The sequence below is a fragment of the Lissotriton helveticus genome, chromosome 8, assembly GCF_964261635.1.
Source record: "Lissotriton helveticus chromosome 8, aLisHel1.1, whole genome shotgun sequence".
Classification (NCBI taxonomy): Eukaryota; Metazoa; Chordata; class Amphibia; order Caudata; family Salamandridae; genus Lissotriton; species Lissotriton helveticus.
In genome coordinates this window covers 255,243,677-255,269,441 of record NC_136069.1, presented here as the reverse complement: position 1 = coordinate 255,269,441, position 25,765 = coordinate 255,243,677, and the positions used below count along the sequence as shown (strand labels likewise).

The window sequence follows — 25,765 nt, the reverse complement described above, 5'->3', positions numbered from 1 at the left end:
AGGATGTTGTGAAGTTGTTGCTGTTGCCCATAATATGGGTACTTTTAATCTTGAAAAGGCAATGGTGTCCTGCATATGTTTAGAATAGATATGATTTTTTTCTACACGTTTTGTTGGCCATCAATGCTAAATGTAATGCCGGGCTTGTTATTCCTGGTTGATGTTGCACACTCTCTTGCAGGATGCGGTTGCAGCGTAGTTCCCTATATGTGATTTTCCGGTGTGGTCATCACCGTGGTGTTATGAACAGTGATGACACATTCTGAGCACACCACTTTGCAGAAGCTGTTGACCAATCAGGAAATGGCACAACGTCCATTAAACTCATTGTTCTGATTGCGCCTCTTTGGCCTGTTAAATAACATCACCATAGCACAAGAATGATAATGTGTGGCACAACGATGTTTCTAGGTATGATGCCGTATATTTGATGAACCTTGATAGAGAACAACAAATCACTCTACAAAGGAGTTGTCAAAGTGTACAGAAGAAGAGGGTGTGTGAGTGGATGCAGGCAGGATTAGGGGGTTTACCGACTGCTGTCCTGTTCATGTATGGTCTGATGTGGTTAAGGTGTTCATTGAAGAGAAAGAAGGGTCTTTCATTCCTTCCTGAACATCGCTAGTAAGGGATCATGGCGGCTTTGCCTTCAGAGAAATCTCCAGATGTTTGCAATCTAACTAGATTGCTATATTGATACTAAATTTTGTTCTAAATATTCCTTTTAATGTACATTGATCTCTAGTACCATTTCAGAGAAATGAAAGACAGTAAATTAACACGTGTACCTCGAACAATCTCACAAAATCATGCTATTCCACCTGTTCTTCATTCTAGGAATATTTGAAAAAATATTACAACCTTACTGCAGATGGTGGGAAGCATTTTCGAAATGGAAACAGAGACGCATACTCTGGAAAACTGCGACAAATGCAGGAGTTTTTTGGGCTGGAAGTGACAGGAAAGTTGGATAAGGATACATTGGAAGTGATGCATCAACCCCGGTGTGGGGTTACTGATGTGGGGGACTACAGCACCTTCCCTCGACGTCCGGTATGGAAGAAGACAGAGCTGACCTACAGGTAATGTCCCGGAAGCGGTGAAATAATTGAGCAGGGCAGGATCCCCGGTATATCCCATCATCATGGGAGAGTCCAGGGCTGAGTCCACACCTTTTTCTGCCATCCTTATATCAATGTCCTTTGCCTTGCTTAGCACTGATTACTCAGATAAAAAAAAAAAACAATAACGAGCATTGACAAAGCCAATAGATTTCGTCTCTGTAGAGCGAATGCAAAAAACACACAACACAAACCTGCACACATATCATAAGACCAATAAAGTGCAGCCTACCAGGCAGACAAAGTCAAGCAGAGGTGAACACAGAGACATCACAATTATACCTGCACCTTTGCACATAAACAAGACACATGCAGACACGCCTGAACACAGATTACACACACGCAGGCATCATATTTAAAGTAGCACACATACAGGTACATTAGTCACATTGAATCAGAGCTATATGCCCGCATTGCTTAAAAGTGCCCCCATTGCATAAGTAACACCGCCTGACAATCCTGGCCTTCTCGGCCAAAACATTGTCCTTCTAGGGTATGTTTGACCAATGTTGTAATGGTAAAAGCATAACTATAATTTCCCGTAGACAAAGATCAGTTGACTGAAAATCCAGGCCCAGCTATCATAAGCATGACTTTTGGCCATTTGGCAGCAATCATTATGTGCACATGCATAAATGGACACGAAAATTCTAAAAAGCATATTTGTGGGCTTCGTGGCGATAATGTGATGTGTTTTTGTTTAGCTGCTTTTTAAGGATTATGTATTTGTCGGAAATAAATTAGAGGAAACGTTTTAGTAACCTTGACTCTGCTGGCCAGTCAAGAGTTTGTAATTGCCCTTTGTTAACAACAGGTCCCATGCAGTATGTCTTTGTAAAGAAAAGAGGGACATATGTTTCAACTCTGGCGCTGCCCTGGAGGGAATTGTTACTGAAAACGCACACAGGCCGGTACTGCTGCCTCAAATGCTGTTTTTAAAGACAGGTTGTTTTCTATTAACGGCTAACCAATGAAAACACTAGCCGCAGTATTATCACGAACCAATAAGACTTGCATTTTGCTCAGCCATTCACAAAGCTGGTAATTCCACGTGAGCTATAGTCTTCGAGAAACAGGGTCAGAGCTTTTTAAAAAGTTCCAGCACCAATCATCACTACTATGCATGCCTATATTATTGAATCCTAATTCCAAGTGAGCTCCTTGAGTGCATCAAGGGAGCTGGTGAGGTAGAATTCAACTTCACCTAGGTCAGTACAAATCACTGCACTAGGCCTTTAAAATAGAAGACCCTTTTTTACAACAATCTCGTATATCAACATGTAGGACGTATGATTTTCGAATGGAAAAAAAATAATCCAGCCTTTGTGCAAACATGCAACGAGCATATGACGAGAGTTATGTCAACCTGCAAACTAATCCTAAAGTTACTATGAGAAATCTTCCAGGGATCTTCATCCTTTTGAGAAGTGGAAAATGACTATTAAAGAAAAAACATAAGAAATTTGTATCAGGTCTTGACATCTTAGAAAGTATCGCAAATGAAAGTCCCTCCAGCACCATCAAAGCCTGGAAAATGGTGTAATATCCTATTGTTCAATTTCATCATCCTTAGCACACAGGTGACATGGCAGGATGTTATCTTACAAGACAGAATGAGCTCTGATGGGCTCAGACCTTCAGGCTGCCTCTTACCTTCAAATGAAAATGATCCACTATTATCGCTACTGATCATCTCTGGAGGCTTCAGTCAATTTAGACTTCACTGCATACATAAGTGAATAAAGCAGGGCAGAATATATATTGAAATCCACTATGTTCACAGCAGCGGTAATTTTAAATTAATGCTTAGTTAGCTTTTCGTCCTCTCATGCGGTATATGTTGCTATGTACGATTATTTACGTAATCAGAAAGGAGTTGTCTGTTTGGAGTCATGACTTTTTTTGCACTGCATGAGGCTACGGGGGTTGATGACAGTATACTGAGACAGAATTCTGTATTAATAAAAGGCAGACGTGATGCAATGCAAACACAAGGAGATGATGGACGGAGTGCTGAAACCTTTCAGACACTCACCCCAGTCACAGATCTGGGTTGAATCCATCATGCAGATATGTCCTCACATATAATATAATGCACCCTGCCTTAGGGCTCTAAGACCTTCTGCAGGGGTGACTTAAATATAGTATATGCAGTGCACAGAGGCATGGGTGTGCTATGTTGTGTTTTCTAAATGGTTTGTACCATGATGCAATCTCATGAATCAATCCAAGTGAATAAAAACATTACGTTATCATAGTTTCCCAATTTTCAGCTAAGATCAGTACAAATGTAGAAGTCCCAAGAACTGAATTGACCTGATATTTTGAAGGTCAAAAATGTTAATTTCTGTTGCAGCAGATTACACAGCTCAACTGTCCTTGGTGTGTTTACATTTTTCAGGGCAGAGCAAATCAGAGCCTCCTTATCTCATAATATATTTATGAATTATTTGTAACATACTCCCAAAGTGAGAGAGAACTGGGTTAAAGTGCATAGGCATAAGAAAGGAGGGATTGAAGAGGGACGCAAAATGCTGCACGGTAAAGAAGGTAGCAAAATAAAGTGAGCAACCCAATATACCCTTGAGGGTTCGGGCAATAGGTATGATAGGGTAAATAATACCTTCAAGGGATTTCGTTTAAGCTAGTTCGCAGCACAACGGCGGATAATAATGTTTAGTGACCCGTCACAATTTAGGTCAATAGTATAATAATATAACAATAGTTGATTAATTAATCTAGGTAAGTCACCATATGTGATCAAAGATGGAGAGAGATAGTGCGGGTGTATATGAAAAAGTTTGTATTTAATACACTGTAAATATTAAAAAGGGTACAAAATGAATAACAACGTTACAAGAAACATGTATCATAAGAATAAATCAAAACACTTCTTTGAAACAGTTGTATGCGCTGTTCTTCTTTCCTACGATTGGACTAACAATCAGAAAAGAAAAAGCGTGTGTCGACGTTTCGGTCTCTATTGATGTATCGATGAAACCATCTTCAGGACAAATAGTATTTTCTTGAAGACCCTGTGAAATCCGATTAGTCTATTTCACATCCAATGCTCAGTGAAAAAAACGATCCGTAATTTAATCCTGTTCAATACGTTTTAGCGATTTATCTTCCAGGTATTCTAAGCAATTCGAGGCCACTGAATGAGCCTAGCCAGAATTTCAAAAAGCGCCTCTCACGGTCAACAAAGTTCCAGTCAGAGCGACTTGCTCTGACTGGAACTTTGTTGACCGAGAGTGGCGCTTTTTGAAATTCTGGCTATGCTCATTCAGTAGCCTTGAATTGCTTAGAATACCTGGAAGATAAATCGCTAAAACGTATTGACCAGAATTAAATTACGGATTGTTTTTTCACTGAGCATTGGATGTGAAATTGGATGTGAAAAAGACTAATACCTGGAAGATAAATCGCTAAAACGTATTGAACAGAATTGAATTACGGATCGTTTTTTCACTGAGCATTGGATGTGAAATACACTAATCAGATTTCACAGGGTCTTCAAGAAAATACTATTTGATCTGAAGATGGTCTCATCGATACATCGAGACCGAAACGTCGACTCACGCTTTTTCTTTTCTGATTGTTAGTCCAATCGTAGGAAAGAAGAAAAGGGCATACAACTGTTTCAAAGAAGTGTTTTGATTTATTCTTATGATACATGCTTCTTGTAACGTTGTTATTCATTTTGACCCTTTTTAATATTTACAGTGTATTAAATACAAACTTTTTCATATACACCCGCACTATCTCTCTCCATCTTTGATCACATATGGTGACTTACCTAGAATAATTAATCAACTATTGTTATATTATTATACTAAATTGTGACGGGTCACTAAACATTATCATCCGCCGTTGTGCTGCGAACTAGCTTAAACGAAATCCCTTGAAGGTATTCTTTACCCTATCGCACGGTAAAGAAAGCAAACAGATTGTTAAACAGATTAGAATTTAGTTTTTTTCTTAAAGGTTGAAAAAGATCATGTTAATCAAAGTAGAGGTAGACAGTTCTGTAGTGTAGGGGCCAATAACAAATTATTGTACTGTTGTGTGTTCTACTGCCCCATTCTCGTTAGCAATACGTTCTATCGAGAACAAAGCCGTGCGTTTGGAATATGGTTGATAATATGAAAAATCTATAGGACTGCTTCATAAAGCTCCCATACTACATAGACAAGACAGGTAAAAAGTACTTCACTGATGTACACAGGTAACCAATTAATTGGGGGGTACTGCTGAAGGCAAAAGTGTATCTCATAAGTGTACATATGGATACTTGAGAGATCAGAGTAGGTAAATGATGCAAAAGATTTATGATAGATATGGTGAATTGAATTTTTTATATTGGTTCTATGTGTATGTCACTAGATGGCTATTGAAATATAGAGCTACAAAAATACCATATTTCATACTACTACATCATCAAGGTAAGTAAAATGTTATGTTCATAACTCTTATTCCACTTACCTAGACGTCCCCTGCGATGTAGTAGTAAGGCAAGTACAGCGAAAACAACATTTTTGTGGGTTGATAGTTTGGCCACGCTAGAGTGGTGTAATGCCTTTTGTATAATATTCTATTTATTGCTATTGAAATGTATATTCATTCTTAGTTCATGTAAATAATTCAACATTGCACAGGGTTCAGTGGTGTAGTTATTTACCCCTATAGAAAAAGTGAAGAAGGAATTGTGTTGGATTTAACTAGCAACTTTCACTTACTTTCTAGCTGATATATGGGTCTCCCTCTTATGTATTTTTTAGAATTTTGAATTACACACCAGACATGGAACAAAGTGATGTGGATTCAGCGATTGAGAAGGCATTCCTAGTCTGGAGTCAAGTCACGCCTTTGATCTTCACCAAAGTACAAGGGGGCATAGCTGATATTTACATTTCTTTTGTTGCTGGATGTAAGTTGTATTTTTTAATTAATGTTGTAAATAAATTCCAATTATGCTGTAGGCCAAATTTTGAGAAATAATGCTTGAATTTTCTTTTAGATCATGGGGACTACGAGCCCTTTGATGGGCCTTCTGGAACCTTGGCCCACGCCTATCCACCTGGAGAAGGTCTACTAGGGGATGCCCACTTTGATGAAGATGAAAATTGGACCAAAGGCTCAGAGGGTATGTTCTTCAACATCTAAGTGATCATGTCACTTGTGACATGTTCTCTTGAAACTAGAAAATATCTGCCTCATTGTCAGATATCAGCTTGGAAATGTGAAATAGGGACTGATAGACTGTTTCCATATGCAAACCGGAACAAAGAGTTTGCACACCAACTGGTTTGTGATTCGAAATGCAATTTGCAATGCAACATTTACCAATCGGTCACATTATAAATTGCCCATGTGCCAAGTGTTGTTAAATGACCAGCCAATTTAATATTCATATCGTCTCTGTTTGCTTTCCCAAATAGGAAAGATTTTTTTAGACGCAGCCAGTCTCCATTAAAGGGGCAGGGATTACTTTTTTCCATCGAAGTGTTTCCAGTCACTGAAAACTGTGCAGAGCAAGCAGTGGGCCTGCTGTGGACCACTGCCTGCTGCCGCTGAGGTTGCGAACATGATTCCCAACGGGCAGCTTCCCTTTTGCAAACAGCTGCCACCAGCCGCGGGCCGTGGAGGGAGTTACGGTGGGGCAGGGAGGCGGGGAGGGGGAGGGGCAGGGTGGAGGGTGCTAAAAGCAGGCATATGGATCATTGCAGGTAGGTACACAATTTAATTAATAAAACGAAATTCGTAGTGCGCACAGTATTGCTTTTTGCAATGCAGTGCGCGCTACGAATTTCGTTTTATTAATTAAATTGTGTACTTACCTGCAATGATCCATATGCCTGCTTTTAGCACCCTCCACCCCGCCCCTCCCCCTCCCCGCCTCCCTGCCCCACCGTAACTCCCTCCACGGCCCGCGGCTGGCTGCCACCCTATCTGGAACGATCAGTAACTGATCAATTGTTGCAGCCATAATTGGGGTCACAAACCGTTGATACATTCCAATGCGAATCCAAAACAGGAGAGGTGATGAAAATGCAGGTTCTCATGTAAATGTTCACTAATATGGAAAGCATTTCCTACACCAACAGCGCATAAGCATAGACCAATAAACAGAAGAATGAGTAGAGCAGTTAGGGTGGTAGAATATGTGAGTGCACCATATTTTGAGAAGGTGTAGAAGATGGGATTTTTCTTTATTGATTTTCATTTGGAGAAAAAAAAAATAATACAGAATATTAGATGTATGCTAATGAAAGGATTTCACATTGTCGTATTTGGTGAAAGTTTGAAATTTTTGTGAGTAGAACTGTTAGTTGTATACCTTGGAAACACATGGATTTCAGGTGTCTGAATCGCAAAGAAGAAGCAATGCTACTTAAATAATATCCATAAGCTAATTTGACTATGATAGCCTTATTTTCGTGATTTAGCTCCGTAGCAATTTGTGAGGCTGTATGTGAACTATTGGCAACTGAAATGTTGTGCTACCAAAATACTGTGACCAAGATATTGAGCATACCAAAGGGGATGATGGACGGAGCGTTTGAGAAAATCAAACACTCACCTCCAGTCAACCGTCCCAGGATGCTTATTTCCGGTCCAGGGAAGAGATGGCTTGGCAGTTCGGGTTGGACTGTTCCCATGAGGCACAGGGTCAGACTGATTTGCATATGGCCATGTCTGAACTGGGGTGGTGGAGTGAGCTAAAGAATGGTGATGGATTAAACCCAGATCAGTTGACTGGGGGTGAGTGTTTGATTTGCTCAAGCGCTCCGTCCATCATCCCCTTTGGTATCGCTTTGTTCGCCCAAAATATTGAGGCCTAAAATACTGAGAAGATAAGTGCCTATAGGGAAGTATAGAATTACTATTAACGTCGCATATATGCAAACATAGACAAATCTATATATAAGTTAGCTGCTGGCCCAACCTTACACACACACGCAGGGACACACACACACACACACAAGAAAGCACATACACACACCCACACACACACACGCACACACACTAATCAGCATGAGAAGAGAGATATTGACTTGCAGTCCTTATCCACATATTTGTTTATTACTGGTCCTGCTATTACCTATCTCTATTCCTGGAAAGGCATGAAACAAACTTTCCATCTCTGTGTTGGTGAGTATTGACTTTCATGCTGCAAATATATTCAGCAGTGGAAAGTTAGGAAACTCTATTGGCCCCAACCAACCTATTTCACCCTCTCCAGCCCCAAACCACTCTCCTCAGCACAGCTGTGTACATTGATTGATCAACAACTTCAGGTGAAAAGCCACCTTGGAGGACAGTAGGACATTTTGGGTAGTTACCCGCCTTCCAGTGAATTTCATGGTAGTGCCTTTTGTATATAAAGATCCACAGCTTGCTGATACAATGTAACAGAGACAGATGATGCTGTAACCTTTGAAAGTGTGAATTAAGGTCCTGCAGGGATTAATTGGTGAAAATGATAAAACAGTCTGCTGACACCATTTGAATGAGAATGGATTTAATACTGACTATTATTCTAATGCAATAATTGACTTGATGCTTTAAGTTAAATTAGAATACGTTATTTAGCAAACACATTTTCTTAATAAAAGTGTGTCATATTTCAGCCGTGTATCTCGGTTAAATGAAACATTTAATAATGGTATACAAAATACAAAATATTGCACAGAAAATTAACATCCCAAGACAACCCAGGTTATATGTGAAATATTGGACAAAATACATAAGTTTAAAGTGTACAATATCGGATGGTAACTAAAGTAAACAATTTCAAATGAATTCAGTAAGTGCATGTAGAATATCAAATCTCAGTGGAAGTTTGGGGGTTGTCTTCAAGACTCTAGTCATTGTGTGAGAAGACGCAATAAAATGCAAATCAACACTTTGTGACAAAAATTCTTGCTTCCTAGGTGCTAACCTGTTCTTGGTGGCCGCACACGAATTAGGCCACTCTCTCGGTCTCCATCATTCTAATGTATTTGGCGCCTTGATGTACCCAAGTTACATTTACAGAGACCCCGACCACTTCCAGTTGTCCCAGGACGATATCAATGGCATCCAGGACCTCTATGGTAAATATCCGTTAAAATTGATGCATTTGTCTTAAGAAATACAGGTTTTGGTAAATATGATTGGAATGTGCTATCCCTATGGTGTTTTTTTAACAATGGGGGTCCTGACTCGCAAAGATTGTTTGGCACCTGCTTTACTATAATAATACTATTGACTTTCCCCTGAATTCAAGGAGTAGGCCAAGTGCCACTGCTAAGTCAGGAGTATTACAAGAGTAATTCACGATGTTTCCTGGTCCTATGGGAAGGCATGCGTTGTCATGAAATTATATTTCTTTCTTTTATGTCAGATATACCTAAATCAAAGGAATGATAATTGTATAATGAAAAGCATGGTAAAACATCGTAAACTATGGTGATTTATGCTTGAGCGGGCAAATATCATTAAAAACTAATAGTTGTCAATAAACATCAAATAATGACATCTTTCGTTTTTTTGATCAAATACAGGTTTTAGTTATAGGAAAACATTTTCTTCCCCTACAATGCAGTTTCTAACCTTCACTAGGCAAACGCTTCTCCTCCTTTGTACTTTTTTGAGTAGGCAACACCTAAGCTTGGAATAAGACAACTCCTCGTAGTTGAAGCTTGGTGAATTAAGCCTGGATAGCGCAGCTGGAACTCACATTAAGTCCAGAATTAAGACAACTGCGAACAGAAATACTTTGTGAATCGTCCCTTGTCTTTACTTGATCATACTTTTCCATTGGATTCCCCGTTTTATTCTTTCTATTTTAAACGTTATCAGTGTTGTTCCTTGCCCGCCTCCCTTGTATCTAGTTTGTTAGCATTATTTCCTACTATCTGTTTAATTTTCGTGATTTTTTACTTCTGTGTTTGAGTTATTGCTGTACTTTACAATTACCTTTTCAGTGTAATCTATGTTTCCACTGCACTCTATTTTATAATAAATCTCAAATCAGGGGACTTGTTTAAATGAAAGCTAACCAGTTATAATTGTTTACCAAAGTATATTGTAGTTTTACTTTTTAATTATTTTGTATTGCATAGGTGCTGCAACACATCCTATTCCACCAACCAAACCTACGAAACCCACAACAGCTTGCAATCTCACTATGACTTTCGGCGCAGTTACAACTTTCCGTGGCGAGATTTTGTTTTTCAAAGACAAGTGAGTTGGTTTTAAAAAAAAAAAGTCCTTTCATTTAATTTTCAGAGTACATTAGTTATCCCATGGAAAGGATATTAATGTATTAGAAGGACATATAAAAACATGCATAGAATGGACAGACATTAATTGATGGAGAAATAGAAATAGACATTGTATGTACCTAAGAATTTAAAGGGTTTTCTTAAGACGGACTATAGCTTTAGCTCGGTCTAAATTTGATGTAGATAGCCTTCATCACTCTCATCCAGGATCTAAGAGCATTTAGAGGCCAACCACCACTGAATATGTTAAGCACCTACGAAGTGACCAAATTTAGCATTCAAAACTGAACTTTGCAAATGGAATCAGTGATAGCTTACAATGATAACATTAGAGAGCTTTCGCCCAAATATTGTATGCCCATGTTTTCCCCCTACCTCTTATTTTTATCATATCATAATAATAAATTAAAACTAATCCCAAAACTCCTAACCAGTGTCTTGACAGAAATCCGAACCAAATAATTTGATCTGGCAGAATCAGAACCTCATGGTCTTCTCTGGTTAACCACACAGAATGCCCTTCAGGGATCAACAAAACCTCAAGCCAATGCACAGTGCAAGACAATCCTGTTTAATATTAAAAAGAGACCCCTAGCACCTAATGTTAGATCATTTGGTTTGTTTCTTTGTACGTATGCTGATTACAACAATGGGGGACGCATTCTAAGGATACCCCAGCTTTAGATGGGTAGCTTACTGTGGTACTCAACTGGATGGGCCTACACTGACTCAAACTAAATATGGCCAAGACTAAAATTCTCATCACGGGTACCTTTCTCTCTCTCAAACTTTCCTCCTTGTGGTCGCCCATTCTCGGTTCTGCCCTTAATCAGCCAAAGGCCTTACAAGTCTAAGTGCAAACATGGACTCCTCCCATCAGTTGGGCTGCCAAGAACTCTCAGTTGTCTCTACCTGTATTTTTGTGTAAAAAAAAATATGCCCCTTTCTCCCACTGTTATCTTTTGAAGTCCAACACCTTGCTATCATGGCTGTCATTAGGTTCAGATTGGATCACTCGAGTATCCTGTCCTTTCATATGAATGTTTCCGTAATTCAACTCAACACTTGATGTGTATTCAAAAAGAGGAAACCCACTTTGTGGTAGGAGCCCTGCATTTTAGCCCTGCCATTGCATGACTGCAAACTCTAAAGTGCCTCTCAGTTGAATAACGGGCCATCTTTAAAACTCTTTGCTTAGTCTATTATGCAATTTAAGGCACAGTGCCTCAATTTATAGTAAAATACCTGCACAGATACTTCCATAGCAGGGTGCTTCACTCCACCGACACAGTTTGCAGCCGCGGTCAGCAGTAGGAGTTCCTGCAGGGCGGTGACGTGGGGAGGGGGAGGGGCAGGCTGGGGGGTAGTAATGTATGGATTACGGAGTTTAACATGTAAGTGAACATATACATAAATAAAATGAATTTCGTTGCGTGCACTGCATCACCAAATGCGATGCAGTGTGCGCAACAAAATTCATTTTATTTATTTATATGTTTACTTACCTGTTAAACTCCGTAATCCATACATTACTACCCCCCACCCTGCCCCTCCCCCTCCCCACGTCACCGTCCTGCAGGATCTCCTACTGCCGACCGCGGCTGACAGTTTGTCTCTGCTTCCCAAGGTTTTGTAAGATTAGCTATGGTATTCCAGCATTTTCAATTTGAGCTGTCGTACCCTGAACCAAAGATCTACAATTGATTTCCAATCATCTATCCTTCAGGAAGTCCCTTAAAAAGTTCTCTTCTGGAGGAGGAGCTACGCTAGCAAGCAAGATGGCCGCATAAGCTCCCGGCTCCGTAGACCTCCGCCAGCAGCTCGTATATCCTGCAAGTTATCCTGTTTTCCAACCAGACTCCCGTATATATGAGGAGTGACTGACTCTGAAGGCGCAATCCCGAACTTTTTATCACACCGGATGACGGAGATACGCCGTGTTTCGTTTTCGGCCTACCTGGGAGTGGAAGCCGGGGCCTCGATTTCTAACCCATCCAGGCTGGAATTGAACAACATCGGCTGTGAACCTTGGGCTTTGTCCGGACTCCCGAACGGGGACATAATCTACCTGTTTTAAACGGCGAATTTGTGTCCTGCCTGCAACGCACACGCTACGGCGTGACACATCATTTGCTGCGGCCCTGTATCCGACGCCCGGAGACATAGTAAGCTTGTCGGGGGGGTGCGGACGGGAGCCCCGACCAGCGGTGAAGGTGCAAAATTGTGAGGTGAGAGCGCCCGTGGTTGCTGTCCGCTCCAGATTTGCCTGCTTCCCCGGAGTAGCCGGCCTCCGGGGTCCGCAACCTGATCTGTTGCTTATGAGAGGAGATGGAGGGGACGGAAGGCACACCACCGTTGCGCGCCGTAATGGCGGCCATTAAAGCGCTCCACTCACAGATCATCGTCAACTACCAGGCACTGTCGGTAACAATGGATGTTCTTTGCCGGAGACCGGACAGCGGCTTTTTGCCATCATTGCAGCCAGCGGTGCCACCAGTGAAACATCGTGTATCCAACTTCGAGGTCCGTGTGCAGACGCCGGATCCCTTTCGCGCTGCTGATTCCTATGAGACAGATCGCGCGCCCGTGGACATTGTCAGCGTCCCTTGCTTGAACCCTATCTCGCCGACTATCACTATGGACAACTTTGACTGCCTTAACAAGATCGCCTGTGACTATTGGAAAGTTTTATCATCCTTCCACGCTTTTCCTCGCTTGCTCTGTGGAGATCGTGAACTTTTATCCTTTATTTGGCTTGCTCATACTGACTTGAACTTTCATGGAAACTTTACCTCTCTCATTGTTGCAGTGGCCTGGGTTGTAAGTGCTCCAGTGGACATTCATACTGGCCAGGGTTAACTTGTGGGACTTTTTAGGATACGTGAAAATAATTTAATCTGCTGCTGGGATTGTGACCTGTGAAATGCGGGAGTCGGGTGGTATGTTTCGTACTTCCCGGATTGATTGTGCATCTCGTTACATTTATTTTGCACTTGTTTCCGGGTGGTTGCGTCTGGTGGAGGGTAAGGGAGTCCGGGAGTGTGTTTTTTTTTGTCTCTCCTCCTCCGCTTCTTTCCTTCTCTCTTTTAGGGACGTTTCTGGGCGACAGGCACGCTGCTAGTGGGTTAGGCCGTTGCCATTGCAGGGGTGCAGGGTGGTGGGAGGTGGTTTGTTATTTTGCCTTTGTTTTGTTCTATGGCCCCTTCTTTCATCTCTTTCCTTTTCTTTAGGGTAGTCCTCTGGGCGACAGGCACGCTGTTAGTGGGGTAGGCCGTAGCCATTGCAGGGGTGCAGGGTGGGGGGCGCGGGGGGGTTTGTTATTTTGCCTTTGTTGTGTTCTATGGCCCCTTTTCTTTTTCTCGCAGGGTCCGGTAGCGATATTTTCGATCTCATCCTGCTGCATATGAGTGGGCGGGGTTTGGGGTGGGTGGTTATGATGATAGATAGGTAGCTTTGTTCTTCTCCTTTGGTGAACATACTGGCGCTTGCATTTTTATTGTTGGTCTATCTTGATCCATGACTGCCTTTTAACGCCTACCCACATTTTTATACCTCCAGTGTGTAGCTCCGGATATCCTGTATCTTCTTCTTTATCTTGATTTTTGGGGGGGGGGGGTTCAATGTAAAATTAAACCTTAGGCATATCCTTGATCTCGAAATGTTTTCAATACATCGTCTATCCTCTACCGCTGCCGGACCCATGGGTTGTTGGCTGAAGAGCTGTGTTATTGGATTTCCTGATACGTTCTGCATACATGTGGTGACCGGCCCCTGTCGATGCAGGGCTACTTCTGTATTTTGTGTTGAACGATATAATAAAGGTTTTCAAAAAAAAAAAAAAAAAGTTCTCTTCTGTTAACATTGTGCCTTTTGAAGATTACCATTCCCATGCTGCAAGCTGCAAGCACTATCGGGACAGTGCACCTTACTACAACCTAAACTGAAACTAACACTGTAATTTGCTTCTGCAATTCGCCATTGCGTACGAATTATTTTCGAAATAAATAACTCCAATCCCTGCTGGACTAGGGAACTAAAAGCAGATCTGACAACAGTGATCAAACTGGCCCACTCCCAGTGTCTCCTCAAACTCTCCTCTCTTTCCATCCATTCATTCTCTTTCTCTCCTCTCTCTGTTTTTCTTCTCTGATCACTTTCTGTCTACATTCCTTCTGCCCTCTCTACCCCCTCTCTTAATCTCGCACTTCAAGCCAACCCATGCCTGAGGATATCAACCTTGGGTAAATGGGAAACAGACAGATGCACCATTAGGAGTCCTGGGCTTGCAGACCAGTCTAGAAGGGCACCAGCCCAGTGGGGAAATGCCCGGTGGGATAAAATGCCTGTCCAGCATTGACTCCAATTCATTTTATGTATTAGAAAGACATTATAAAGTCAAGATACTCACCAATGCCACATGAAAGGCTCATTGAGATATTGGCAGATGCTTGGCAACTATCCACTCCTCAAATTCATGAATTGAAGATCCATTTGCCACTGGGTTTCCAAAGAGTGTTGACGGAAGGCCCCCATATTTAGGGTGGTCATTCCATCATACATTTTTCCTGTTCAGGACTTTCAGCATGAGCCTTGTGGTTCTGAACAGTAAAACCAAAGAAATATATTGCACATACTGGGAGAAAACATCCAGCATGTTAGAGCCATTTCCTTTTTTGTATATTGATAACAAACTCCTGATTTCCCAAGCAGTTTAATTAAATATGGTGCGTCTTTGCAAAGCTTCGCTGGTGGCACAGAGATCCCTAATTGCATGGTGCAGTGTTCTAAGTATGATGCTTATTTTTTCACCAGGGAAGTGGAGGACATCCCTCTACTGACATGGCAGATTGGCACAATTCTCTGAAAAAGCCCCGTAGTCTCTATTAGCATTAGCGTCTTGGACCATTACCGTCTCAATAAACCCCCTCCCTCAGGTGGTATTGACCATACATACCCGTGTGACCTTTACCAATAAACTTCAGCAGCATTGGTTCAGATAGTTATTTGAAGCACTGTGCACTCTGATTCAGGAGAACACCTCACTTAAAAATCATGTTCAGTGGACACTCCCTGCTGGTGGGTTTCATGAAACCTGTTCCTGACCAGCTACGCCTCAGGAATGGTGGCACAGGGAACAAGTTGTTAGAATTCCAGAGAATGCCACCTGGAGTCCTACTCAAAGCACATTGAAGGATATTGGTGTTGGTGTCTCTTGCTTACTCGCAAGGCACTTTGAAAGATACAGTTCCCGGGTGCTCACAGGTTCTTCACAGGTGACCTCGCAGTTTTACATACATGTAAAGGACCCTGTTTCATAGTAATTAAAATCAAGATCACCAAAAAGACAGCTGTGGGCTTGCCATTTGGATGGGAATCAGGACATGATTGTACTAGGATTTAAATTGTATTGGACTTTTCGGATATGACCTTGCATTCTGCTTTGTAGCAGCAAATTATGAGGTATAAAAACAAAGTAAATAAGTGATTTCTGCTCAACATTCTATACCTAAAAGACAGCGTGTGCCATCTTAAAGTAAGAATGAATTGTTTACCTTTTCCGAGCGTAGTGAGGCGTTTTATCTCTGTCCTTGTGTTTAAGGGACATATCAATGAGGGCATGGTCAGATTGGCCTACAGGGCAATTAGGCAGTGCCTGATGGGCAGGCTTGAAAGATCGGTATGTGAGCCGGGGTTTTAGTAGTTTTGGGACGGTTTTATTGCCAGGTGGGCCATTTTTTACTGTTGACTTCCCTTATATTATCACTTTTTTAACAATATTCTGTAATAATGCAAGATAGTTTTATTTTGGTGCCCAGGTCTATGTTTTGTCCCGGTCAGACCCATGAATGAAGGAAGCTATCCTGCAACAAATGCTCCCTATGCCTAATTGAAACATAGACATTAAACATGAAGGAAATGCTCATAAGTTGTATTAAAAATAGCCATGCATGGCAGCAATAGAGAATCAAATAAATTGTTAGGTTTTCATAACTTTCACCATACCTCATGGTATTGCTCCAATCACTTTTGCTGTTCCAAAAGAAATCATAATTTTCAGCTTGGAATTTGCACTTTCTATGACCATCCCAATAGGTCCATACAGATGCTTTCTTAAGTATGGGATATCAATGGAACAGGGAAGTGTCAATCACACAGCAGTGTGGTGATGTTACCTTTCTTTTTTGTTCATGATCGGATGTACAGTGGAGCATGTCAGCTCTACTGGACTGCACTTTTATGTTGGGAACCTGGATACCGATAACAGGGGTGAGACAGACCAATTGCCTACTATGAGTGATCACCAAAATCCAACTGCTAGTAAAGAAAGTTGTCTAATTGTACAGTATGCCACATTAGACTGTGTGGACCGCGATGCACTTTAGTGAACCATAAAGACCGCTGTAGCCTGTTTGCGATTTATAAAGAAAAATTTATTATGCGACAACATGGGCCTGCAGCTCCATTTATCTGTGTAATTTGAGAAATACCACATTGGCAGTTTTTGTGTCACAAAGAAATAATTTCTCTCAACTTACATACAGCATGCTTTTTGTAGACATGGTGGTGAAAAAATGTATCCAATGTCCTCAATATCGATAAACCATGTATTTTTTATTTATCTGTATATTTCTTTCGAACTAGAAAAATCACTTGCTACTTCTCGTTCATAGGTTTCGATATCAATATCTCTCGATCATATATACATAGCCATTCATCTTAAGTAAAAGAAGTGCATTTTGGGTGATATATTTTATTTGGAATTTTGTGTGTGTTTTTTAGAATGTTTTGGCGCAAGATTCCTAACAGCTCAGAAGTCAGATCCTACATCGCTCACTCCTTTTGGACATCTCTACCATCGGGCGTTGAAGCCGCTTATGAAAATCCTGCAACTGATCAAATCTATTTTTTCAAAGGTAACACTAGATATCTATGGCTACTCATCTGCTATTCAAGTTGCCTGCAATTTGATTCATTAGGTCGAGCATTAGCGAGCACGCAAGCACTGCTCTGCGAAGAGCTGTATTAGTTCAGGGCGGAGAGAAGCTTCTTTCAATTCCCCGCCCTTATTTTTTATTGGCTTGTGTGTTTGTCCTTTGTAAATTCTGTCTTCTTATTCATTATGAGGCTTGCTAGTCCCTCCTTAGTACAGCCATGTCGTCATTTGTATCCTCCCATGGCTACTGGCACCTTTGCTTGGTTGTTACACAGGGCGAATACTATTTCCTTTTGGAGCCGGAGCCCGCTGCAGGAGACGGACCAGGTAAACGCGGAGTGTGTAGAGGGGCACACGTAACGCTGCACAGCTTTTCAAACGACATGGGGGGATGTAGGGGCTAGAATCATGCAACACTATGTGTTTTACTGCCTTCTACCCCCCTCCCGTTGTCATGCCTTCTCCCCCCTTCACCCTCCCTCCCATTGTGCGTGCCATCTTTTCCCCTCTCCACCCTTCCTCCAGTTGTCCGTGCCTTCTTTTTTTCCCTTCTCCACCCTTCCTCCAGTTGTCCGTGCCTTCTTCTTTCCTCTCTGCCCCTGCGCCCGCCCTCCTGTTGTCCGTGCCTTTCCCCTGCCCTCCCTCCCTCCCTACCGATGTCTGTGCATTCTCCTCGCCACCCTCCCTCCCGTTGTTCGTGAAGCCAAGTTGCCAACCATTTACAATGCTATAGGTCTTGCATAAATTGGAGACCTATTGCATTGCAAATGCTTATTTTTACAGCAAACACATAGACATTGCATGCAGTATTTGCTAAAGCCACATAAATGTGTATTGCTAGTTCTGTTGTTTTGAAGTGTCAAAATCAGAGCCATTATACCCCTGCGTCACATTTCCTTGCTTCTGCAACAAATACCAGTTGGGGGGGGGGGGGGAAAGAGTATGACCTTCAGATGACCTCAAGTCCTTGGCTCGTCCCCTAAAAATGAAAAGATAATGCTCTGGGTGAATGTTTCCAACATGAAGGGGCCTTATGCAGGAGCACACATTTTCAAACATGGTGGCATTCCTTTAACAAAGAAGTACTTTTCAGGGTTTACAAGTGTATAAAATTAGAAGAATGTTATTTTGATTGTCACAAGATTATAAAGATTATGGATTTGCGAATTCAATTGGTGGTTGGCAATTCATGAGCCGTGGTTATGTGAAGTTTGCGACTTATTGTACTGACTGAAAGTTTACGTTCTGAGAAAGTTGTTGGCATGACTTTCAGACTGGCCAAAAAATAGCTAACAAACTAGGAATTCAGATGTCTGCGCCTTTATTTCTAATACCTACTAATTGCTGATCCGCATTTCACAGCGCCATGAAAAGAGGCTGCATTTTGTATTATTTAATGTGCAGAGAATACTCATGAAAGTTTTGTGATCAACATCTAATGAGGTGTTGGTTTTAAGAAAGCCCATAAAGCAACAAGATGAGTTTGTCTTCACTACATTTTATTCACTCCTTCGTTGAAAGGAGATTGCTTTTGACAATGCTTTTCATATTTTCAAGTATGCATGTGTTTAATGTGCAGAAAATGCACATGAAAATGTGATGATTAACATCTAATTAAGTGCTGGTTAAATGAAAACACCTTAAAACAATGAGATGGCTTTCCTTCACTACATTCTATTCACTCCTTCTTTGTAGGTTCTAAATATTGGGCTTTCAGTGGGACTGAAATGTTAATGGATTACCCCAAGAGCATCCAACGTTTGGGCTTTCCAAGTTCTGTGAAGAAAATTGATGCAGCTGTCTATGATGAGGCTACAGAGAAGACATATTTCTTTGTAGGGAACAAGTATTGGAGGTAAGCATTGAAAATCGTTCATTTCCTATTAGATTCTTTAGGCCCAATGCACAAAAACAATATATATATCTATTCACCAACAGATCTACTTCTACATATATGTGTAGCCCACCACTTGTTTGCTAACCACCTGAATTACACCTATGTGTAGATTTATATGTCTCCACACCCATCAGTCAGGGATTAATCCTACCATGAGTGAATTTACAAGTGTAAAGTTAGGACGAGTAACCAAGCACCTATTGGCGGAGATCTCCCTAAGGGAAAATATAGGGACATGTAGTAAGTTAATATATTTAAAAATATTTAAATATAATAATTGAAAAAGTAAATGAAAATAATTTAAAACAGATATTATTAACTTGAACTTACAAAATAAAATAAATAGTTACAGCACTTTAATTATGCAAATTGTATGTGTTTTAAATATACAAAAAATTGATAGATTAATTTAATTTCATTTATAAATCTTACATTTATAATCAATATTTTAAAAAAATAACCAAACACACTAACATTTTTATGTTTATTAAATCTGTAGTAAAAATGGTTAAAAATTATGTATTTATGTGATTTTTGTAATTTTTAAAATACGTAAAAATGTTGATATACATTTTTTGGCCCACTTTAAATGATTAAATGTACTATTAAAACATACAATTAATTATTAGCAACACATGCGCTTCACACACACACACACACACACACACACACACACACACACATATATATAAATATATATGCACATATATATATATATATATATATATATATATATATATATATATATAAATATATATATATATGTCAAAGCAGTACCCTTTCAGGATTAGAGTGCTGCATAAAATATGTAGAAAGGAAGTAAGAAGCATTGGGTAGTTTAAACCTTTTAGGTGGAGAGTAGAACCTTTAAATGGAGCATTAGACAACACCACCATCACTCACTTCAAAACTGCTCTCCTCAAATGTTTCTTTTTTTAGCAGAGTTTTTAGAGATAGGTATTTTAAGATCTTTGATAGGAAAGTTAAAAAACGAATTTCAATAAGGGTTATACAATGAATGAATTTACATTACACTGTAAAACCGTGCTGGGTGCTAAAAACCTCTGGGTGATATGCATTAGGCAGTTTAATGTCTATTTAGTAAATGTTTGCCCATAAAGAAATAGCTGTTACATAAAAAGCCATTTGTCTCATTTTTTCACTGCAAGAAAGAGATGGGGCATCCTAGCATTAGATTAACAGATCAAGACAGGCAGGAACATAACATTTTATTATTCGAGCATGCATCTTCAAGTTTGCTAACTCTATATTATATGTGGACCTTTGCAATGATTCCATAATTTACACGAATTAATATTCTTTCAGTTATAATGAAGGGACAAAAACTATGGAGAAAGGTTTTCCTAAACATATTGTGAGAGACTTTCCAGGACTTGACAAGAATATCCAGGCAGTTTTCCAGTCTGATGGTAAGTGGAATGAATTTCGGAGTAGAACAATAATTAATCTGGTTGTTGTACAGTCTCCAGAAGTTAGATTGCTACACTTAAACCAGCTTGTGAGAATTCATTGAAAAAGTGTCAGAAATAGAAATGATATATCTTGGAATAAAGCAATAGCCATTTCCAAAGAAAACAAATGCATTCTTTTAGGAAAAGGAAGAAGGCGACATAAAGAGAGCCCTCAGTTATTGTACCAAACATTCCCAGTTAGTGTTGACCGTACTTCTTAACTAAACTAGGGGTGACACATTATTGTCAACGGAACTCAGTGCTTTATGTCTGACTTACAAAACCTTCTATCCTAGTTTAAGACAATCCTAAACCAGTTTTAAGATTAGCCTTCCTGTTTTAAGATAGTTTTAAAATTGCTGGCAAAAAAATATTTTAAGGTTGTTTTCAGTGAGCGAAAAAACGTATTAAATCAGATTGTTTAATGGCATAAGACATTCCTAAGACTATATTAGACTTGGCAAAAAACGTCCTAAATAAAGGCAAATATGTAAAAACAGAGGTTAAATCATTTGTCAGTTCCCTAAATGTGAATGTAATCAATAGATTCAAAGTTGATTACTGCAACTCTCTTTGTTATAATACTTCAGATAATTGTCTTCATTTTTTGAAGGTACTTTAATGAGCTGGTCTTGAATAGCATCAGAGAACTGAACTCTCAGTTGCAATCTCATACTTTAGTAAACATAGATCTATGAAAAATAGAGAGTGCACTTCCGAGAACTCTGACAACAACTATTTTAATTTCGAGCACTGCTTTTAAAGGAACTTGCCTCTACAGAACTGGGTGTAAAACAATGGTATTTAACAATTTTCTAAGAGCAAACTAATGGACATGACAGTTGTGAGAGTGCCATACCTGCAGTTTATTACACCCAGTGTCTTGCACTAAAGTAATCTAGATTCTAACTAGAATATAGTGTTAATGTCATGGAGTGTGAGATGTATTTGAAAAGGCTAACTCACCAGTTATTTTCATTCTCACTGTACAGAATGCCATCATTTTCATGTTTCTCTGGGCTCTCTATTCACCGTTGCTGTAGTCTCTTTCACATAGTTTTCCTTTCCTCATATTATTGACCCAGTTCTTCATTCTCACCATTATCTAGTTTATGCTAACATCTGCTTTCAGTTTCTTGCCATACCTTTGCCATGAGATTCTTCAATGACCAACCTCCACCCACCAATGAACACCAACACTCCTACGTCTTTCCTCTTACCAGTGGCATGTGGTGCAATCTAAAAGGAAATTGAGTTGATAATGAAATTAAAACTGAGTAAAATAGGTGTGTGTTGAGGGTGATAAATATGGATGGTTAGGTCTTGATGATCTAGTGTCCCACAAATAGAGGCCTATAAGCACACATCTAGCTTGGTGAACCCTGATCATAGAGTACATTCCAATTATTGCTTTACTGTGTACACTTTAACAGCGATGATATTTGGCAGTTGTTTAGTTAGATGTCTGTAAAGACCAGGCCACTTGCACTTTAATTAATCACCACTTTGAAATAGATGTATTTCTGTTGCTGCCTCTCATGCAGGTGAAACATGAGAAGTTTGACACTCAGGTCTGCACCAACATTTGTAACATGATGTTTGTCTCCTGTGCATCAATGTATTTTGATTGTGAAATCTTAAAATGCCACTTGGCTAATGTCAAACTGTGAGTATATGATCGTAAGTGATAAAACATATTTTGATGAGGTGGACAATCTGGAAATTAGGGGGCATATTACCAACCAATAGAGATAATTTTTGTCTCTAACTTGTTTAGAGACAAAAATTATCGCCGCACATCGGCGATTTTTATCGCAGATAAACCTTGCTATTAGCAAGGTTTATCGCAAATGCGATAAAAAACGGCCGCAATGCATGAATATCGCTGAAAAGTCAGCGATATTCATGCATTATCGAGCAAATGCTCTTAGCCATGTTATCCACCTCCCATTGGTTAACATGGCTAAGAACTGCTCAGGGCAGGTGTTAGCTTTTGGAGATATTCGCGCTTAGCGCGAATATCTCCAAAAGTTGGTAATAGGAGATAGCGATGTTAGCAACTGTTTCCAGTCGCTAACATCTTGGCACGCCCACTTTGCATGTCATTAGTGATAAATATCACTGACATGCAAAGCGGGGCCCAAGATAGTCGCTATCTCCTATTAGCTGTCGCTAACTGGTGTTAGCGACAGCTTGGTAATAGGGAGATAATTTTATCTCCGCTTTCTTGGCTTTTAAAGCCAAAAAAGCGGAGATAAACCCCCTTGATAATATGCCCCTAAGAATCTTTATGATACTGGGTGCCACTAAGACATTTGCAGATTGGGATTGTATCTTACTGGAGTCTTACAAGAAATATATTTGCATATTTGGTGAGTGCTATTTGTGCTATAGGGTTTTCTTTTTATAAAAATCTAGCTTAGAGAAAATGTACTCTTGTCAAGATTGAGGTGGAAGATAGAATTTCCAATTGAAACCTTGAACAATCCCATGAGAGTGGAAGGAGCTCTACATATTTTTAGAAGTGACATTTTAACAGGACCTAAATAATAAAATGTAGAAAGAATTCCTGAAACATAAGCTTCTCCCCAACCCTTTTGTAGTAATTATTGAAGGTAGCACAGCTATTAACAGCAATGAGAGTAAGAAGGGGTTGATGACTGATCTAATGCAGAAGGAAATCATTCAAAATAGATCCCAAGAATAAGCCTTGGTTTACTCTGTGAATGATATCAGCTGAAGAGTCATTCGGGAGGTGAAGACAGCTTCATTATATGGGTGCTGAAAGTGGAGTGCCAACTTATGCCTGGAAAGGCATGTGCTAATCAGGTTGTTGTAACTGAGGAACGGGTTCCCCTAAAACAAAATTGGAAATGTTACAACTAACCTCAATCTGTTCCAGGGATGTGGCCACTGGTTATCATTATTTCTGTTCTGAAACTATTGGCAATCTGGTAGAGGTTTCTTTGGCAAGAGAGTAGGCGGTTCTGTGTTTAATTCACAATGAACAAAAGCTAGACATTGAAGATATTGGAGATAAAAGAGATGCTAATGACTTGATACACAGTCTAAAACAGCTAAAGGGGAAACACAAAATCAACTATAAAAAGATAGGTCTGAGGGACGAAATCCCTAAAGATGTGAACTGTGATGTTAACGTTGGCTGGTTCAATATGAAAAGTCATGGACCATGCAACCCAGGAAATACAGCATAGTGTGCAGCATAGAGATCTCTTCTATGATTGCGATAAATCAAATTAATTCTTCCTTATGCGCATTTAGGGATGTTTAAAAGATTACTCAGAATGTATTTATTTGTTTAAAATTGCTGATGTTTATATATTTGCATACTAACTTCGCTCTAATTTATCAACAGGATTCTTGTATTTCTTCAAAGGAAAATGGCAGTATGAGTTCAGTACAACTTTTAAGAGAGTAACGCGCATCATGAGGACGGACAGCTGGCTTGGCTGCAAAGATGAAAAATAAATTGACTCTGCTCTCTACTGCATCAAATAAAATATTTTTATACAGATTTTATAGAAGCATTGTTTATTTTCATTATCGGTCAGATTCAAAACGTCAATAGCACACCTAAGTGAGCAAAAATGAGGTTACACTTTCCTTACATGAGGCAGCTTTTCTGCCACCGAATATCAGACAGGGCACTTGTATAGCAAGGTTTCCCAAAATGTCATCACAGGGAAAATTATTTTCTAAGCCGGGAAACCACTTTCTCATCATACTCCTGACATCTGGAGGAGATTCTTGAACCATACTTCAAAGACCATTTGACCTGCAAATATTCAGCAAATATTTTCAAAACATTTGCATGGGCTCCACTGGGCCACTGCCCTCTACCCTGCCCCTTTCCTCACCTCTCTGCTTTCCTATGGACATCAATTCATCAAAATACTAAGGCTAGCAGAAGTGACATCACACTCTCTTTGACATGATATGAACTTTGATCCTGTAGTCCAAAAAATGATGTGCATGGCCTTAATAATGATAACATCACAATTATTGATGTGGCTGAATACTAATGCATACCTCAAAATAAATAGTAAATCACAGGGTGTTTCACAAAAAAAGGATTAAGAAGAACAATTGGTGCCATGCCCATCAGTATCAATCCTTATGAACCATATACTCAATGTGAACATTAATGTTGAATTGATTTACTCCGTATCTTTGTTAACATTTTTTGCTTCTGGCCATTTGTATGCAACTATCACACTTGCAAAACATATAGAAGACTATTTGTTGAAACACATCTTTAGATTTGGCCTTGGGCGCTTTAGCTGTGTTGCCACCCTCATGTAACGAAAACAATGTTAATAAACCCAGAAATGTACACATAATGATGTCAAAATGGTGTCAGCTCTCTTCATCCATTGGTCTGTTCAACAGTCATTAATATTATGCTTAAGTCTACTGGAGCATAACGCCTGGATCAATTAATCAGCCCACCTTATCCATTGGCTGCCTTGTGCTCTGAGCAACATGTTGCCTGATCATCTATGTCCATATACATAGAAAGAAGTGCACTTCAAATTTATATCCTTTTTGATTTTTTGATCATCATTGTGTGTGTAAACTATGTCTTCAGGTCTTCAGGTTGCTGTAATTCAGAGCCTATAGTACTTTTTCTTTGTGTCGATAAGAACCATGTCTCCCTGTGAAAGGACCCAAACAATTCTATTATATTTGTATGTGATTGACATTTTTTTAATTAAAATTGTACTACATTTAGGCGCCAAATTTTTTCATTTTTCTCATAATAAAAAATAAACATCTCACCAGCTTCCCAGGGCTCGACGAATACCTTTTTCCAATGCTTGTTTTTCATGCAGTCACAATATTGAAGCATGGCAACAGGTCTACAATAAATGTGTGCTTTGTCATTTGTTTAATTTCAAGATATATTCAAAAGAGCACGGCATTATTTAAGGCATTTATTTTACTTAACACAAAGTGTAATGTCCCAGTAGCAGTTACCGAAACTAAACAGTGCTCAACTATGGCATAAGGATGTGTGCGTTTCTGCATGCCAGTCAAATATGCCACAG

General features: G+C 39.8%; 1 protein-coding gene across 1 annotated transcript; it reads left to right on the top strand.

Moving 5' to 3' along the window:
* Window positions 1-837: 837 nt before the first annotated feature.
* On the top strand, window positions 838-25,500 carry LOC144772585 (stromelysin-1-like). Its single transcript, XM_078657012.1, has 9 exons — window positions 838-1,082; window positions 5,903-6,051; window positions 6,142-6,267; window positions 9,059-9,220; window positions 10,232-10,352; window positions 17,174-17,307; window positions 19,023-19,182; window positions 20,551-20,654; window positions 24,073-25,500. The coding sequence occupies exons 1-9, from the start codon at window positions 931-933 to the stop codon at window positions 24,183-24,185; spliced, it is 1,221 nt and encodes a 406-aa protein (XP_078513138.1). The 5' UTR covers window positions 838-930; the 3' UTR covers window positions 24,186-25,500.
* The last annotated feature ends 265 nt before the right edge of the window (window positions 25,501-25,765 follow it).

Excerpts from the sequence above, each read along its gene's own strand:
- LOC144772585 (XM_078657012.1), top strand. The coding sequence starts at position 931 with ATGCAGGAGTTTTTTGGGCTGGAAGTGACAGGAAAGTTGGATAAGGAT. Across the intron at positions 6,268-9,058 it reads TTGGACCAAAGGCTCAGAGG|GTGCTAACCTGTTCTTGGTG; the intron begins GTATGTTCTTCA and ends CTTGCTTCCTAG. Across the intron at positions 10,353-17,173 it reads ATTTTGTTTTTCAAAGACAA|AATGTTTTGGCGCAAGATTC; the intron begins GTGAGTTGGTTT and ends TGTGTTTTTTAG.